We start from the raw sequence: 17663 nt of genomic DNA on the forward strand, positions 1-17663 counted from the left end.
TTGGACTGTGTGTCAGATAAATCCAGGTTGTGACGAGCCACTCAGCACAGTGTCGCCTTGGCCCCGATGCAAAGCTATCGCTCAGCCACTCCGCTGACCTGCAGCAGCTTTCTGAGCTCGTCAGTGGAGTAACTGTAGGAGTGGAAAGCCTCTCAACTCTTCGTCTCACTAAAAAGTAGCATCCCGTAGCAGGGGAGGGCTGGAATAAAATTCTGCACTTCACATGTACATTATGAAACTTTGGACTGTTTTATTTGGGTGATGCAGTACAAATCAGCTAGTGAGCAGAGCATGAAATATAAAGCATGGTCAACTTTAATTCAGTCAGATACAAAATAGGATTCCTCTATCTACAGCTTTAGTCATCTAATCGTCTTTTTCTTCTCAAATGTAGTTCTTTCAGAGGAATATTTTGCACTGACAACAACATAACATGGCAGACAAGGAAATGCGTGAATGTACAACTGAAAGGAATGGAAGTGATAGTAAATATGTTTTGGAAAATAACCATTAAATGACATTTGTTTACCTGTCACATGAAATTGAGGTGAGTGTGAAAATGTAAACATTAAAAAAAAAATACTGCTTCTAAGGTGCTTTAGTCTTCATTACACTTACAATATGTACAAATTCATACAAGCCAGTCAGTCTAAGCAAAAATAGATTTCTTTTCCGTTCTTCAGATGAAGAACCAGCTGTTTCTGGATCAGCTTCTGCTGCTAACACACATATGATTTCAGGTCTAAGTGATGTGTCAGACATGCTCCTGTTTGCAGCCAAAAGCTTGTTGAGTTTGTGGCTAAGCGAACTGATTCCCTTTGGCAGGTAACTGGCCAGGCTCGTCTCTACTCTTCAGAGCAGTTTGGCTCGTGAAATATTAAAAGTGGCTTTTTAATTGTGGAATGTGGAGTTATGTTAGCGCCCCGCAGAGTAACGCCTTTACGTCCGCGTTCCTGTACATTTACAGGCAACAAGTTCATGTTTTCCTCTGCACCGGTGAGATCTTGATGTCTTTTCTTCCACCTGCTGTCCGTCTGTGTAACGTCGTGTCCTCGTCCTCTCCTGTCTGTTGCTTGGCAAAGTTGACAAACACCTGCACAACAGCAAAACTGATTCAGTACACAATGACCATAATCCGGTCTGGACTGTAAGCATGATTGACTGATTTCAAGCAAAAAGTTCAAGCAACATTATTTTAAAAATGTCAGGGACTCCCTAAAAACTTTCTGTTGTACCCAGGAGGCGCCGTCTTATGTCCTGCACACTGAGTGTTTGTGTGCCTGGTACACGTTCTCGTCGACCATTTTGGATAAGCTAGCAAACCTTAACCCAGGTGTCAAACTTAAGCTTAAAAGGCTTAAAACAAAAGTCTATGCTGCTTTACAGTGCCCATAAACTACATCTCCCACAATGCATCTTGATTTTGTGACCCGCGAAATGAAAAAAAGCACTTTTCTAACAAGCGACTTGAAAAACTTGAAAAAGATCTACAAATAATCTCAAAATGTCCAAGAAGAGAAAAAGCTAATCCATATTTGTGTTTCAAGGAGAAAAACTGGTATGTCTTCTTTGTTACGAGGCAGCGTCAGTGATGAAGGAAAACAATTTACGTTGGCATTTTGACACCAAACACTGAGCTAAGTATGCTAAATTTAGCCTTCGAGAAAAACATCAAATCGTCCAAGAATTAAATCGCAGCAAAATGTTTACAAAAGCTACAGCCAAAAATTCTGCACTTGAATAAATAATAATGAAATGCAGAGACAGTTATGTAACAATGCGTTAAGGAGGACTTACATTTATACAGTCTTACAGATATCCATAATGCTGATGTGGCACATAAATCAGTTTGACACTCCTGCCTTAACCTAACCTACAAAGTTGTTTATTAACCTAAACTTTTTCGTAATCTCAAGATTAAACCTACAGGAGACCTCACGCCTGACTGTAACTTCAAACAGCCGTTACTTTTTGTTTTTTTGTGATCATTGCACATAGACTTGTCAATCGTAACTGGAAAATATTTACAACTAAATAGTGCTAAATTATTGACACTGAGATGGAATAAATGATGTCCAACCACACACAATCACACATGGGGGGGGTCTGATTGTGATGTCAGTGTTGTATCTTGCATTAACTGCACTTTCCATTCACCCGTTTAAGCCGTTTGCCTTCAGGGTTTTCTGTCCAATATGAAATCAGAAGTCAGTGTTGATTTGTTATTTTAATCCAAACCATGAGCCAAACTGCAACTGAAAACTGGAAATAATACGTCAACTAAGTCCAAAAATAAAAAGTAAGCATTCACTTCTGGTTTCATGTTGGACACAAACCCCAATCCCCTGAGTGGAAATCCTCGGTTTGATCCGTTCATCCACCACCTCCTGCTCACTATATAGACTTGGTCCCTCTTTACACTGCGTCACCTGACTTCCTACAGGCTGTCTATCAGAAAGGCCTGAAGGAAACAGTCATATAATATAAGATCAGTTTTTTTAGGGGGTTATTTGGTAATAGTGGCAGTAGGTCAGTAAAAAATCCCTCCCATTTATTGAACACAGGATGAGACTCTTTGGTCACTTCCCCTCCTCTCATCGTCTCTGTTCTTACCCACCTGGTCCAGTGTTGTCTGGGAAACAGAGTAGTCTTCGATGCTGAGCCTGTCTTTATTGGCCGCCACCAGCTGAAATATCCTGGCGAGGGAGGAGGAGGCGATCTCGTACTGCAGCGTGTTGTAGTGCTTCTCCCTCTGAACGCAGCCGGGGAAACAGCTCTCCATGAAGCTCTCGACGGGCTCCAGATCTGGAGACGAGCCCGCTTTAGCTGCCTTGATTTTCATGGTCACCACGTAGCCGTCACCAAATCTGGATGGAGGAAACACGATGTTAAGATATTAGACATTTTTCAGGATACATTTTGGTTTTGACTGTGGTTACAGGTTGAGCTTCATGATTTTTAAATTCTACTCAAAACGTTGCACAGGCGTGTTAAAGTACCGAAAGGCTCTTACTTGTATTTGAGATGCTGGATGGTACCCAGACACTTGAAGGTCCCATTGACCATGATGGCCAGTCGAGTGCAGAGGGCCTCACACTCCTCCATACTGGTGGAAAACAGCCATAATCCATCTTTATTTTTACTGCCGCTATTTCATATCAATGAGCAATAAATCACAATTTCACTGATCTGTGATAAAATCAAGCCAGTCTGGTCGTGATTTCATCAACAGTTGTTGGCAGATGAGTGAACTGTGTTTGATCAGCTGCTGCAGCAGATGTGCGCAGTGGATGACTTTAATTATTACATGTCGAACCTGTGCGATGTTAGCACCACAGCCCTGCCGTCCTGAATGACACTCATGATGGCGTTCCACAGGAAGCGTCGAGAGTGGGGGTCCATCCCCGTCGTGGGCTCATCCTGAACACACACACAGGCACAAACAAACAGCAAACTTGACTCTCTGAGCACATAATTCCATATGAACGGAGACCAAATCCTTATCTCTATCAGCATATGGCGAAATCTCAGATTTATGCCAGTTTGAATTGAACTGCGCAGTTGCCTGCCAATGTATAAAACATTCGAGGCCAGGCTTGACTGAACCCATATGGCCTCCCATCTGGATCCATAGACCATTTCATTGATAAATCCCTGCATAAAACCCAAAAACCCAAACAATGGGCTCGTGAGCTCCTCGTCATTGGCTAACTCACCAGCAGCACCAGCGCTGGGCAACCAATCATTGCGATGGCTGTGGAGAGTTTGCGCTTGTTGCCTCCACTGTAGGTCCCTGCACAGCGGCCGGCGTACTCTGTCAGACCCAGCTTCTGGATGCCCCACTCCGCCACCTACAGGGGGAAGGGCAAGCATGCATTAAGTTGGCACATCCATCCAGAAGTGACTGAGTGCTTACATTGTTAGGATGGGCAACCCCTACTGTTAAGTGAGCCCTTCATAGCAATGTTACAGCAAAATTAAAAGGAGAAAACAAACATTAGCAAACACAGAGCAACAGTAAAAAGACAAAGCCAAAATTAACAAAACAGCCAGAATGCTCTCAATGAGCCAAACAGTAGTTTCACTAAGAGAGCAGAGTGAAGCATCTTTAGACAGAATATAGAATACAGAATATAAAGCAGCTGGAGTCCGACTCACTCTGGGGATCTCTGACTCGGGTACCCCTCTGAGACGAGCGTAAAGGTACAGATGCTCCCTGCCGGTCAGGAGCTCATCGATGGCATCAAACTGAGGGCAGTAGCCCATGTTCTGGTGCACGTCCAGAATCTCTGTCAGGATGCTGCAAAACAACACAGGCGCCATTCATTGTGATGAGCAAATAACATGAGAAAAACATTAACACAAATTAAACTGCTGCATGGGGTTAGACAGAGAGAAAGCTGATTGAACAAAATTATGCAAAAAATGAGCAAAAAATGACTTCAAATCTTCTTAATAATTGAAATGTATTCCTTTAAAGGACACATTTGTTTTTGTCATTTAATAGATCAAGCAAGAGAAATCAGTAGGATCACTAGATATTAAAAATTACATGTATATACTTCAGTTATATAAAATTGTATATATTTTTTTTAATTACTGTTGGCTTATTTTTACATTTTTGTGACAGACATAATACTTTCACCTCTTTTGGCTTAAAAAAAAATCCTTCAAATTAAAGAATCTGAAAAGGAAAAATAAGTTTTAGGTCGAATTGCTCATAAATCACGTCCACACAGAGGCCAGAAGTTGTGAGGAGGGGTCACAAATGCATATTACTCTATCTTGAGGGGGTCACAAATGCTAAAAAGGTCAGGAAGCACAGATGGTTGGTTTAAATAGCTGTTAACCCAGGCTTTCATTTATCTGGATTTTAATAGTGTTTTAGTGTCCAGCAATCATTTAAATGCAGTTTGAGGGGCTGATTCACCCTGACAAGAATTCTGAGTGATTATGTTGAACTCGTTGGCATTAAAATTGGATTTTATTTGATACTTCAAATACTAATTGTCGATCAAGCCCCGGTTCGTAGCTTTTTTCCCTCTCCAGCGAACCACATGGGCTGGTTTTATAGTCCCATAGTGTCATCAAACAGAATAATGTCAGACTGACCTTGCCGTGTTTAAACTTTCTAACTCACTGGACTGTTTCTACTCATCTCCCATCTGGAACTGCGTGCAGGGTAAACCAAAAGCATTTTACAAATACCACCTGATCCAGACCTGAACAGAGTTTGTGTTCTATCGACCGGGGACGTTTTTGACTGATCTTTATGTACCTGTAACCGGCCACAGTCGCCTCCCCGGAGCTGACATCAGTGTCACCAGTCAGCATTTTGAAGGTCGTCGTCTTTCCAGCTCCATTAACTCCCAAGAGACCGAAGCACTAAGAGGACAAAAGACAATCAGGCTCTCGAAAAGAGGACGCAGTCTGCTGAAATACTGCTGAAGCACACTCACTAGTACAGAGAATGACAACTGGTATCCCTTTAAGACTTTGAGAGACTAGAAATGACCTTGAACACGCGTGTATTGATAAAGAACAGCAGAACAGAAACAAACACATACAGTAAAGATATACGTCCTTCTCTCCATTATTCACCATGATGGCAAATGACAACTACTGCATATTCTGTGAATCTCTCACAGTCTGCGTGGCATCTTAATGAGTGCGTAGGCTTACTTTAGACAACAACTTGAGTAATGCAAATAAAAAAAGGCAGTCGTAGCTGTCGGTGTAAATGAACCCAGTGACTTTACCTCTCCTGCAGGGACACCGACACAAATCCGGTCCACAGCTGCCCTCTTCCTGCCCACATACGTCTGTGCAGAGAAGGCAGGGAAGCAATAATAACTTACTCTGTGTGTGTGGTGCTTTTTACAAAACTGCACACTTAGAGGTAAACAAGCAGTATGAGAAACGGTAAAATATGCTTTTGTTGTCTTTCATTTTTACATATTGGTCATTTATTTCCATTATCTTTTCTTCATGTGCTGTTAGGGACAGTATGAAAGTTACTGAGGTGGGAAGGGGTTAAATCTAATATTTTATTTCAGAAAATGTGTGTTACCCTGCCACTGACTTTGAAAAAAACTGTAATATCCTCCACCCGATATCTGAAAATAATTTATGCAAATAGAACAAAATAGTGAAAGTACATGACGCTGTTCTGACCACTTATTTCAGACCGTGTCTTAATGCCAAAGCAACTTTTCATTCATTCATTTCTGAGAAAACTGAAAACCTTGAGCTGATGAAATATTGTCTGTCACACGATATCATTGTAAGCAGGCTCGTCAGGGACTCGCTTATTTATGAATGATCTTCTGTTTTGTCATTCTATGTCCAGGCTATGTCTTATTTTGAGCCAGCCCATGAAGCAATTCATAGATGCAAATAAAGCAATTCAGAATTACAAAAGAAAAAAGTTTGCATCTCTGTTTAGGACAACCTGACTCTTTCAAAGACTCAGCTCTGCTCAGGAGCGTCTGATACCTTCACGAGGTCTCTGATCTGCAGGATGTCTGTCTTGCTCCCGCCTTCATAAATTCTCTGCCTCTCTGCTGCCACATCGTCATCCTCGTCTTGTGTTGGAGTCTGCTTGTAGTCTGATAACCTGAAGAGTGCAAGAAAAGCATCTGTGGAGCAGCATCTAGTACAACAGAGCTGCACTTAATCTGTTCATATGATCTGATCCGCGGGAAAGAACGTTCCTGGTCAAGTTTCCAAGGAAAGGTCAAGCCAGTCGCTTACCAGTGGTCCAAGAAGAACCGGTACTGGATCAGAAGATTGAGAATAAAGTAGACAAAGCCCTCCACGGCCATGAAAGCCACATTTTTCCCCACGAAGTCCCACCGGAAAGGGTCCTGTATGTGCTCCTCACCTGAAAACAGATGAGGTCTGGACTGAAAATGAACCCTTTGTTCAGTTCAAAGTCAGTATTTTTTATTTTTAATCAGCACAACTAAAGCTACGATTTTGTAAAGTTTAGTAAACCACTCCCATTGGAAAACATCACCTATCATCAGCATTTTCTGATGATATCATTTGAAATATTTTCAGAGATGTCATATGTGCTGCATATCATGGAATAATGATGGAAAGCGTACTTACCGAATCTGGCATAAACATCAGTAACAGCCTGGTTCATGGCCATGTCTATCAGCCCTCGCCCCAGGCAGAAGTGAGGGAGCACCAGCAGGCCTTTCTTTAGCCACTCATTGAACATCAGCAGAGACTGACAACACACACACACACACACACACACACACACAGAGGCATCACATTTCACTTGAGGGCAGGAACACATCACCATACAGTCTGCAGTTCACACAAACAGAGCAATAAACTGAATTCAGCCTGCACTCACTGAATATTTTGCGTTGCTGCATCATCATCTCAGCATTTGATCTGTAATATCTCATGACATTTTCTGCTCCGTACCAAAGCATGACCAGCTCACACAAACAAGACCAATCAATGCATGCAAAAGTGCATTCAAGTTAGCTGTTCAGAAATGCAAAGACAAATAATCACAGAAGTGCAGAAAGTTGTGATTTGCTGTCGGTGACGAAGAAGCTCCAAGTTTAGACTCTTGGAAACATAATGTAACAGGAGGGATTCATCAGTGAGAGCAGAGCAGAGGAGTACAGATGTGCGATGAAGAAAAGCATCTGGCAAAGAGAACGTGTTTGACAGAAGCAGCTGTGCCCTTTTCTGCCTGCCTCTCTGGTGTTGGATTTCCTGAAAAGACTCTGATGCCCACACCGGATTTGTTCAAACACTTGACAGAGTGACTGCTGGCGGTCGTCCGATCCTTACCTTTCCCTTCCCCGCTCACCTGCAGCTCGTCCTCCCGTCAGCCCTTCTGCTTCCCCAGCTGCACCACAATATTAATCAGTGTTCATCTGTGCATCTACAGTACAAATGTTGGCAGTATAGTTTGTGTCAGATGAGAGAAACAGAGCTGGTGTAAATGAAATGAATGGTGGCTGAATTCCATTTAGCTGCTTATCAGTGTCAGGATCCTGGTATTGTGCACGCTGTGCTTATTGTGCAATGTGTGAAAAGGTTTCTGCATGTTCTGATGTTATTTCGTGTGCCAAAGATGGAGAATGTCCCAATGTGCACTACGTCAAATGCAGTATTCCAAAAAATATCAGGATGTCCAACTGTATCCAGTCACATTTTGTGTGCAAGCTGGCGTGTTTTTCTGGCAATTTTTACCTACAGTCCTCTGCATGATGCAACATCGACTGAGCTGTTGAGAGCAGGGTTCATACAGAGCCTTTTCTTTTTACTTCAAATTTCACTTTACAGATGGCAACAGATGTATGAGCAAGAGGGTCAAAGGTCACGACGCGAAGTAGTATGTCCCTGTTGTACACAGGCTGCATGCGAGAGTACGTACGTTGCAAGAGCAGCTGCAGAGCGTACTAAAAGTAAAGACGGGTCTCTTGAGTCCAAAGCTAATTTTGATTGTCCTTTTCCTGCCAGTCTGCTTTGAGATTGTCCTGATGTTGTTCCAAAGAGACATTCAATACATTAAAACTGAACACACGAACAGTTCAGTGCTGGATTTACTTCGAAGCAACGACCCCGTATGAGTCATTAAAGGAGTCAAACCTCCTGACCATACTCAACTTAAAGTTGCATTAATTGTTTGGGGTTTTTTGCCACATGGGGGCAGCAGAACAAGCTGAAAACATAATACGTTTGTCTTAACACAAACAGCAGACAGAGCAACATGAGCATTCATTTTAAACGAAAGTCCAAAACAAATAGTCATTTGATCCAGTGATTATATTAAAAATATAGATTTGTGCTCCTTTAAAGCTGCACTGATCAATGTCTTTAGATTATGGGGAAATGTGTAATGTATCGTTTGCAGCACTGGATGCTACCTGCTCTGCACCAAACAGCAGACAGACACAGCAACAAACTAGCTGGTGGACGTAGTGGGTAGCTGCTAAAGAGCCCTGTATTTCCCCCAGGAGCTGGTGGAGCCCAAAGCAGAGCTTAAAGGGAGAGTGAATATTGGACTTACATTGTCAGCTCTCCAGAAACAGGATTTCAAATGAATGCTAATTTTGCTCTGTGTAAATAGACCAGATCACAGCTTGGTCTGTTACTCCCAAAGCTGTCAAACACTCAGTGCTGCTTTAATCTCTACATTCATGAATCATTAGAATCAACTGTTTGCCTCTTTGTCCCTCATGGGTTGTTGAGTCTTAGCATCACACAAAAAGTAATCTGCCTTTTATGAAAAAGGAGGAACTGATGAATATAAGACCTGATGTAATCAAATATGCATATCTGCAGTAGATTAGAGTCTGTGTGTGTTGTAAGGAGAGTTCTTTCTTGCAGTAGTTTACAGTCAACATGTCCTTACCCGATTGTTTTCAAAAAGCTCCAGGATGAAAGTGATGGCGCTGCTGTTGATGCCTATGAACAGGTTGATGCAGGACAGGGACACATATGCAGTACTCGGGATGTTGAATATGTAGGACATGGGATACATCATGGGCGTCACTGACCACCTGTCAGGCAGCAGAGCCGGAGAACAGAGAGAACAGAGAAATATTTCTAAATATTGTCTTTCATATTCTCTTTGTAGCTTATTGTTTTAATTTATGAGGTGAAAAACAAGTGAAACTAAACAAAGCCTTACCCGTATAACAGAAGCAGTGCTACGAGTGCCGGCAGGTTGGACGGTGACGTGTAACACTTTTTGTCGAAAGCCATGAAAATGCCGACCACCATTGCAGTGCTGAGAGAGTAGTTAACCTTCATGTGAGAAAATGAACAGAGGAATCAGTTACTGTACAAACTGATCGAGTTTAGTTTGAAGAGGATGCACATTTTGCTTCATTTACCATGTCCCAGAAGAAGTTGGCCACCCAGTACACTAAAGGGCTGACCCCACTGACAAACTGCAGGTGCTTGGCCTTGGTCACGCGCTCCTGGATGAGGTAGAGGACGAAGCTGGCCGGGATGAAGGACATGGCGAAAATAACACAGATCGCCACCACAGCGTCGACTGAAGTGGTCAGCCTGAAGGAGGACGCAGAAAGAGTCAGTGTACGATCTTATATGTGAATGTCTTTGTGTGCATATCTTTTGTAATAACTGTAATTTTTAATGAAATACACTTTGAAGCCTGATAAATAAATACAAGAGCAACACTCACACTGTAACTTCAGAAAGCTGTTCCTTGGTGAGGTTCAGAGGATGGTTGATGGCGGTGATGCCAAACTGGACAGGTTTGGCGGATGTAGGCAGGAAGGCCCGCAGAATGGCGTTATTGGCCACATTCATGAAGGCCACCATGGCGTGCCAGCCTTTGTTATTGTACCATACCTGACAGAGGAGAGTGGAGTTAATTGAACACATTTCACAACCTTCTGACTTGATAATTGCAGTGCTGATCGACAGTACGGAAGCTCACACGCTGACCTTCCTCATGCTGTAAACCTTCATTACTTTAAGTGGAAAGCAAGGCTATTAAACCATCAGTCAGCGCTCCTGTGACATGAACAGACTTTATAAATTGAGAGTTTGTGATAGCAAAGCCAGTGATCGGTGTCAGAACAACCACAATGAGTGTTTGCACACCGTTTCTGCTTTTGGTGTGCTATTTGTGGAACAAAACCCACCCCTGTATCCAACCCACACCTACCTTGATATTGAATTCACTCTCCATGTATCGTAAGAAAGGACCAATCTCCCTGAGAGCAAGTCCAGAGTAGTAACCCTGTGAAAGAAAACGCTCATTATAATAACCTGACTCACACACACACACACTTCACACATTGTGAACGAAGCAAAGGCGAGTACCGCTGTGATGTTGAGCATTCGCCCCAGCTGGTGGAAAACATTCTGGATGTCCTTGGGGTTGACGTCCAGGATGGGAAGCTGTCCTCCTACTGACAGACCTCCATACCTGAGGACAGAGAACATCCACACTCAGCGTCCTGCAGCGACTACAGAAGAGGGCGAGGCGAGGACTGACCGAGGTGCAAATTATTACCTTTGTTCATTCACCCAGTATTTGCTCTTCAGACTGTGAAACGAAATCAGAATGTAATCAGGCAGGGAGGTAAAAAAAAAAAAAGTGGTGAAACAGTCACTTGCGGCGCAATCATAACTTTTTTAGAGCATTTTTAAGCCCTTTGAGGGTATTAGCACTCTTGAATTTCCTCCTGTTGGTGTCATTTATAAACTGCTTGTAACCCTACCTGGTCCTGATGAGACTGGGGTAAGTTTTAACCAGGTAGTCGGAGATGTTCCTGTCCGTCAGGTCCAGCATTGTGTCCCCCGTGGTCTCGATTCGTTGGCGAGGGGGCAGGCCTCCAGCGCCGGCAGGGCAGATGGGCATCATGGTGAGCTTGTTACTGGTGCTGCACTGGCAGGAAGGAGACGGGTTTCTCTGGTTCCACTCTGGACTCTGAAGGATGTTGCTGACCACGGGGGACACGTCAGGATGCTCCCACCCTGATGTGCTGTTACTGCAGGGCATTCTGGAGGGAGGGGAGCAAAAAGGTGAAAGGAATCAGCGTGGAAATGTATGAATCTACAAGCAGCTGGCATCTGTGTCATGAGCAGCAGTGGTGGAAGAAGGATTCAGGTCTTTTACTCAAGTAAACAAAGCAATCCCACAGTGAAGAATTCAAAGTACAAGAGTATTCGCATCAAAATAAAATACCAAAAGAAACTCGTTATGCAGAATGACCCATTTCAGAATATTAAGGGTTTTTTTGAGTAATTCTGATGCTGACTGATTAATGGTATTGATACAGCAGCTGTGGACCACAGATCATATCTTGGATAAGTATGTCAGCCGTTGATGTGACGCCTTAATGATGATGTGAGAGCACAGCGGATGTTCAAACTGACGTTTTCAGACGAATCTGTACTTCAACATTCTTTGTCTGCATTAACTCTGGATGTTACTGGTCCTGTCCTGGTTCTCACCCCAGCGGTTCTCCTTCCATGCATCGTGTCCCCAGGCCTGGTCTGTGCAGCAGGCGCTCTGTGAAGTGCTTCATTTTGGGGTCAAACGGTTGCTCGTTACTAAATAAGGACGAGAAAATCAAGTTAGAGCCATAATCACCACCAACAGAATGAGCACAAGACGTCACGTGTCGCTCCTGAGGTCTGACCTGAAGAAGGTGAACTGTTGTCCGTACATCCAGGGGCTCAGAGTCAGACTTGGATACTCTCCGAACGGAGGGACGATCATGGTGAAGACCAGAGCTATCAGGACAAAACTGGCAGGAAAGACGATCTGAAATCCCCCAAAACACAAGGAAGCAAGCAGTGAGTACATGTCTCACTAATACTACACTTTAAAAAATACAAAGTAGTAAGCACTGCACTGAAAGAGTTACAAACACTAGTATAATCAGGAAATTGTATTTTAAGTATTAAAAGTCAAAGTATTCAATGCAGAAAACTGTCTCCTGTAACTGTGTTATATATCATTTTGATGATTGATGATTTTACTGTTGCAGTTGGTGAAGTTTTTCCTCCATTAATCAATTGATTGAAAAAAAAAAAATGAGAAATGGCGTCACAGTTACCCAGAGCCCAAATGTTTGACAAGGTTTGTCCAAATGTCACAAGTATTAAAAATAAATACAAATTATTAAACCAATTAAAAGGAGAAGCAGCAAATCTTCACATGAACGGTTGATTTTTTTAATTAAAATTATAAAGAATTATTCAGTCCATGCATCGCCTAGACCAGCTGTCAACACTTCACCTGTGCCACGAAGTCTTTCTGGCTTCTTATGGCGTGGTGAAACCTCTTCACCAGCAGCGCGTGGAACTGCTTCAGGATCAGAGTGGCCCCTTTCACCTGCCGGGAGCCCCTTCCCGCACTGCTGTCTGATGCACCGTGGGTAATACCGTTGGTCTGCATCACGCCATTGTGTTCTGCAATCAGCAAGAAGGCAAACCGTAAAGCTCTGCACATGAAGCATCTACAGAAGACAAAGGATTATCTGGAGAGGCAGTGACAGCAGGCTGGAGGAGCAGACCTGGGGTCAGCACTTCTACTTGTAAGGCACCAAACCTCACCTGAGCTTTCTGATTTTCTCTATGCAGCTGACAGATAACACATGTGACCAAATGAATCTGAACTGAAAGCACTGCAAGCAGGCAGGAAAAGCTTCAATGAATGAAGACTTTAACTGTAAGCAACAAGCTATTCTTGCACATACTGTTTGACCCAAATCCAGCAGATTCAATAAAAAGCTAACATTTCCGAAGTCTGCCAGTTCTCAAGTCTCTGACCTTCATCATCAACTTTGCTGTCGTTTTTTCTCCGCTGAATCATCCACTGCTCTAGAGGTGGGAGTGAACGGGTGAGACACAAGACACAAACTGGAGGGTTAAAACTGACAAACGAGGCACCACGTCACGTGTAAATACAGCACAGGTGAAGCTAATGTAAGAGCTAGAGTGGTGAGTTAGGGAGTTCATGACAACAGCATAACAGCAACAGGTGTGAGGAAAATGGACGGGCAACACGTTCGAGAGACGGGGCAAAGGGTCACAAATTCAATTCCAGGAAAAGGCCATGTGGACTATCAGTGGTGGTATTTACCAGCAGTGGTGGCATTATTCGCCGCTTCTCCGTCTGCTGTGACCTTTATGAATATCTGGAAAGGGGGAAAAAAAAACTTCCTTAAACTTTCAAAACTTTCCACGCGTTAAATGTAGGTTCTGCCTCTGAGTTCAGAAGTGAGTTTTTCACTTTGTTTTATGAAACTGGAAGATTCTGCCTGCGTCACACACAGACAGTATGCACTTCATGTACAGCGCTAAAACGGCCATTTTTACTATGACGTTTGGTCTATAATTCTTTGAAAGGCTCTATTGTACTAGCATGCCTTATTATGTATTACTTCAAGATAATTACACTCATTCATGGGAAATGTATTTACTTATGTGGCCTTTTATGCCTTTATTATTGGTGTGTAGTAGAGAGATGAGTATAAATGTGAGAGTGAAGAGCAACCAAGGACCAGGAAGCCACAGCTCACAGTAGATATGGACATTTTTTACCAAACATCTGTTTTGGAAACTGGCACAAATAATCTTATTATAGCTGCAGATTCATTAAATTTTCTTTAAAGAAAACAAGATTTTATGGATGCAGTACTAGACAAATATTACTTTGCAGTGCGCAGTAGCAGATGTAAAACACCAAAGCAAAGATTGTAGAGACGTCACTCAAGAACTATTCAGGGAGGTGATTGTTTCCTGCTGTGGAATTACATAAGTTATTATCAAAAATAAAAATAAGTCACTTTATTTATTATTTATTTATTTATTTTCTGAAATGAATGCAGTTCTTTTTCCTGACTATGGGTAGACTTCACAAAGCTTCAGGCTCAAGCTCAACTTCCCAAGCTGAGCGCTGACACTCTGAACGCTCTTATTTACCATCTTTTTCATGCAGTATAAATGCAGCATCAGAGCTCCACAGGGTGTCCTTACCTCCTCTAGTGACGTGTCAGAGATCCCGAAGCTGCTGAGGCCCATGTCCGCCAGCGTCTCCTCCAGCTCCCTGAACAGGCTGGCATACGCTCGGTGTTTGAAGCCCTTGTTGGGCAGCAGGTAGGTCATCTCCTGGCCGATCATCTCGATCAGCTTGGCTTCAGGGACGTGGTGGTGGATGAGGCTAGTGATGCTGTCTACGTCCCCTGAGAAGAAGATCGTCATTTATGGAGAATTAGGAGGTTCCCAGAAATAACACAAACCAAGACAGGGACAAAGGGACAAACCAAAAAACAGTTATTTAAGCGCTGAAATGTAATTTGTGCTGGAATTGCTGCATCTCGAACGTCCTCAGGCAGAATCAGGAGGAAGAGGCGTGAGGGTCAATAACACCACAAAATTATACCTTTTAAAATCTGTTGCCGTTTCACAACTTAGTAAATATCAACTAAGGATGTTTTTCCTGACATTGTTGCTTATTTAGTCATAATTATTAGTAATTTAAAGAGAAATAAGCGACCAAACCGAACCTTCATTCCCTGGTTTCTAGCCCTCATTTAACCATTGCACCTTGAAAAATGAAGTCTGAAGAGTTTTTCGAAGAAGTAAAATGTCCTCACTTTCCAAAAATGCCCTCGCTCGCTGGGTCTAGATCTCAAGTTCTTCAATAACACAAAAGTACAAGAGAACATATGCACACAAACAGAGGAGGAGCAGCTCATGAGTATGCAGTTACAGTAAAGGAGAGATATTTACCATCCAGGACTCTGTCTAGCTGCTGGGACTGGTTCTGAGACTGCTCTTTGTATCGGGTACAGATGGAGCAGGAACAGGAGCAGTCTGAGGCACAGTCGCAGTCATTCTGACGGAAACAGAAAAAAGACAAGAACACCTTTAACGACTCAAAAAAAAAAGCCTGCCAGGAAGCTGTAGTGGAAGAAAGGGGGGTGTTTCTCTTTTGTGCGTCTGTGTTTGAAAACCATTATGAAAGAATAAACAGAGCTGACACACCATGAGCCGGCAAACCTCACCTCCCTCTTCTTCAGATCCTTCATCCGGCGAACAAGTGTCAGGTAGAAACCCACTCCGAAGCAGTTCTTGAGGAAGAGGGGGGATCCGCAGCAGTGCAGCTGTCCTTTGGAGATGATGGCGATGCGGTCACTCAGCAGGTCGGCCTCATCCATGTGATGAGTGGACAGAATCACCGTCCGGCCTGAACGAGGGGCCAACTTTTAGTAGAGTGCTTCTAACTGACATGTCATCTGAATCAAAGCAACGTTCAGCTTATTCTTAATGAACAAAAAGTTATCATAACTTTAAAGCGTCTTTGCCTGCAGATTATTGGTTTTATGACTGCAGTTTTGGCTTTTGTTGTAGCCGCGTAACTGAATTTTTCCGTTTGATCAGCTCGCTGCTTAATTCAAGCGCCTCAGGAGAGCCGCGAGGCTGCGGAGGGTTTGGTTTCATTCTTCAGCGTCGTCTTCTGAGCAGTGAAAGTGGACCTCAGGCGGCGAAATGTGCCTTTCAGATTGTGGATCTAGCGTATTCCTTCAGGGACCCCTTTGCTATCACTGAGCAGACTGAGACCCCTGACTAAGTGACATATTTTATGGATATTTCATGTTATGCTCAATGTAACAGTAACAGTACAGAACAACTGATAAACTGTACAGTTAACCCAAATAGTGAATGACTGCAGGACGTCTGGATGATTTCTGAGCAGATTATGTCCTCTGAATGTTGCATCATATGATATTTTTAGGGAGTTTTTATACAATTCTCTGTCTCTGTCATGTGTTTTTAACAATCATACATACTTAATAGGCTTCTTTTTTGAGTGTTTTCCTCTTCCTGATGCTTGACCACTGTTCTACTTGCTCTCTGGTTGTTGAACTGCGTACTTTTTTAATACAATACGGGGCTTTTCAGCAGAGACTGAGGCTCTGTGAAGCAGCTCGTGTTCAGGTCCTCACTTCGCCCTCATCCTGTTTAAAATGATCTGAAACTCAGGAGGCTCTCACGACCCCCCCGTGAAGCTTTGGTGACCCCTAGTGGGGGACGGGACCCCCAAATTGGGAGCCAGTGATCTACAGAGGTAAAATGTTTACTATAATGGGTTAAATGAGACATTTTTACCAGCTCTGTATTTCAGCAGGAGGTCCCAAATGGATCTTCTGGAGTAGGGGTCCACTCCCGAGGTGGGTTCGTCCAAGATCACGACCTTCGACCCTCCAACAAACGCCATGGCAACTGACAGTTTCCTCTGCATGCCACCTGTAAGGTGGGCGAGAGGCAGCTGTTCAGAGCCGAAGCAGTGATGAAGGAATGGATTCAATTCTCACCCGTTCACTCTCTAAAAAGCGCGGAGGAACAAGTGGTGCACCTGAAAGGTTCTGAGCCTCGTCGTCTCTCTTGTGAGGCAGCCCAAGGTCCACCAGCATGTCCTCGACCTCCCTCTCCGCCTCCGCCTGAGTCCGACCCTTCAGCAGCGAGTAGAACAGGATGTGCTCCTCCACTGTGAGGCTGGAACAAAACCAGGACAGCCGTTACATAAAGGAGTTTACAGAGTGTGAAAATGTTGTTTTGACAGGTTTTTTTTTTGAACACTTTGAACACTGATGAAGTCTGGATGAGGAAGTAAATCGGTAACTCTGGTTTTCTGCTGTCAAAGCCAATGCGTTCGATTTCTGCAGACTGTGCATTGATTTTAACAAAGTCTGTTCTGCGTTTCTTCACATATGAACTCTTAACAAAGAAAAAGTCGACAAGTAATTTCAGTTTGCTCTTCAGCAGAAAAAACTCTTAGCTGTGTATCCTGGAAACACTGACTGACTCCAGGCCAGTAACTCACTGTTTGAAGAGGATGTTGTACTGAGGGCACATCCCCATGGAGGAGCGGATGATGTCCATGTCTGTCCGAATGTCTCTTCCATTAATGTAGGCTGTGCCAGATGTCGGAGGGAACAGGCCAGTCAGGATGGACCTGGACAGACCAGAGCAACACACATACCAATACCAGCTCTCCTGAGGGATCCACCAGACGAGTGAACTGAATCTCTATAAAAGGCTTTAAAACAGTGTCTTAAGAGGAAAATAGCTGATTTAAAGGAACATGAAACATTTGATCGTCACATTCAAATGGAAAATTATTGATAGGA

General features: G+C 43.3%; 1 protein-coding gene across 2 annotated transcripts in view; it reads right to left on the reverse strand.

The window, feature by feature from the left end:
• Positions 1-226: 226 nt before the first annotated feature.
• Positions 227-17663, reverse strand: part of LOC143329071 (retinal-specific phospholipid-transporting ATPase ABCA4-like) — a 36791-nt gene continuing 19354 nt past the window's right edge. For both annotated transcript variants that reach the window (XM_076744747.1, XM_076744748.1), the window contains exons 21-50: positions 17357-17488; positions 16889-17028; positions 16642-16779; positions 15537-15718; positions 15262-15367; positions 14506-14711; positions 13610-13664; positions 13297-13347; positions 12764-12936; positions 12162-12286; positions 11974-12072; positions 11238-11519; positions 11030-11062; positions 10837-10942; positions 10679-10753; positions 10190-10359; positions 9876-10053; positions 9671-9786; positions 9392-9539; positions 7114-7237; positions 6754-6883; positions 6496-6616; positions 5760-5822; positions 5279-5385; positions 4159-4300; positions 3717-3851; positions 3317-3420; positions 3014-3106; positions 2618-2867; positions 227-1093 (exon numbers count right to left, since the gene is read on the reverse strand). In XM_076744747.1, the coding sequence (XP_076600862.1) occupies positions 977-1093; positions 2618-2867; positions 3014-3106; positions 3317-3420; positions 3717-3851; positions 4159-4300; positions 5279-5385; positions 5760-5822; positions 6496-6616; positions 6754-6883; positions 7114-7237; positions 9392-9539; positions 9671-9786; positions 9876-10053; positions 10190-10359; positions 10679-10753; positions 10837-10942; positions 11030-11062; positions 11238-11519; positions 11974-12072; positions 12162-12286; positions 12764-12936; positions 13297-13347; positions 13610-13664; positions 14506-14711; positions 15262-15367; positions 15537-15718; positions 16642-16779; positions 16889-17028; positions 17357-17488 (3901 nt within the window). In that variant the 3' untranslated portion in view covers positions 227-976. The remainder of the gene's footprint in view (positions 1094-2617; positions 2868-3013; positions 3107-3316; positions 3421-3716; positions 3852-4158; positions 4301-5278; positions 5386-5759; positions 5823-6495; positions 6617-6753; positions 6884-7113; positions 7238-9391; positions 9540-9670; positions 9787-9875; positions 10054-10189; positions 10360-10678; positions 10754-10836; positions 10943-11029; positions 11063-11237; positions 11520-11973; positions 12073-12161; positions 12287-12763; positions 12937-13296; positions 13348-13609; positions 13665-14505; positions 14712-15261; positions 15368-15536; positions 15719-16641; positions 16780-16888; positions 17029-17356; positions 17489-17663) is intronic.

Source organism: Chaetodon auriga, chromosome 12 (genome assembly GCF_051107435.1).
Source record: "Chaetodon auriga isolate fChaAug3 chromosome 12, fChaAug3.hap1, whole genome shotgun sequence".
Taxonomy (NCBI): Eukaryota; Metazoa; Chordata; class Actinopteri; order Chaetodontiformes; family Chaetodontidae; genus Chaetodon; species Chaetodon auriga.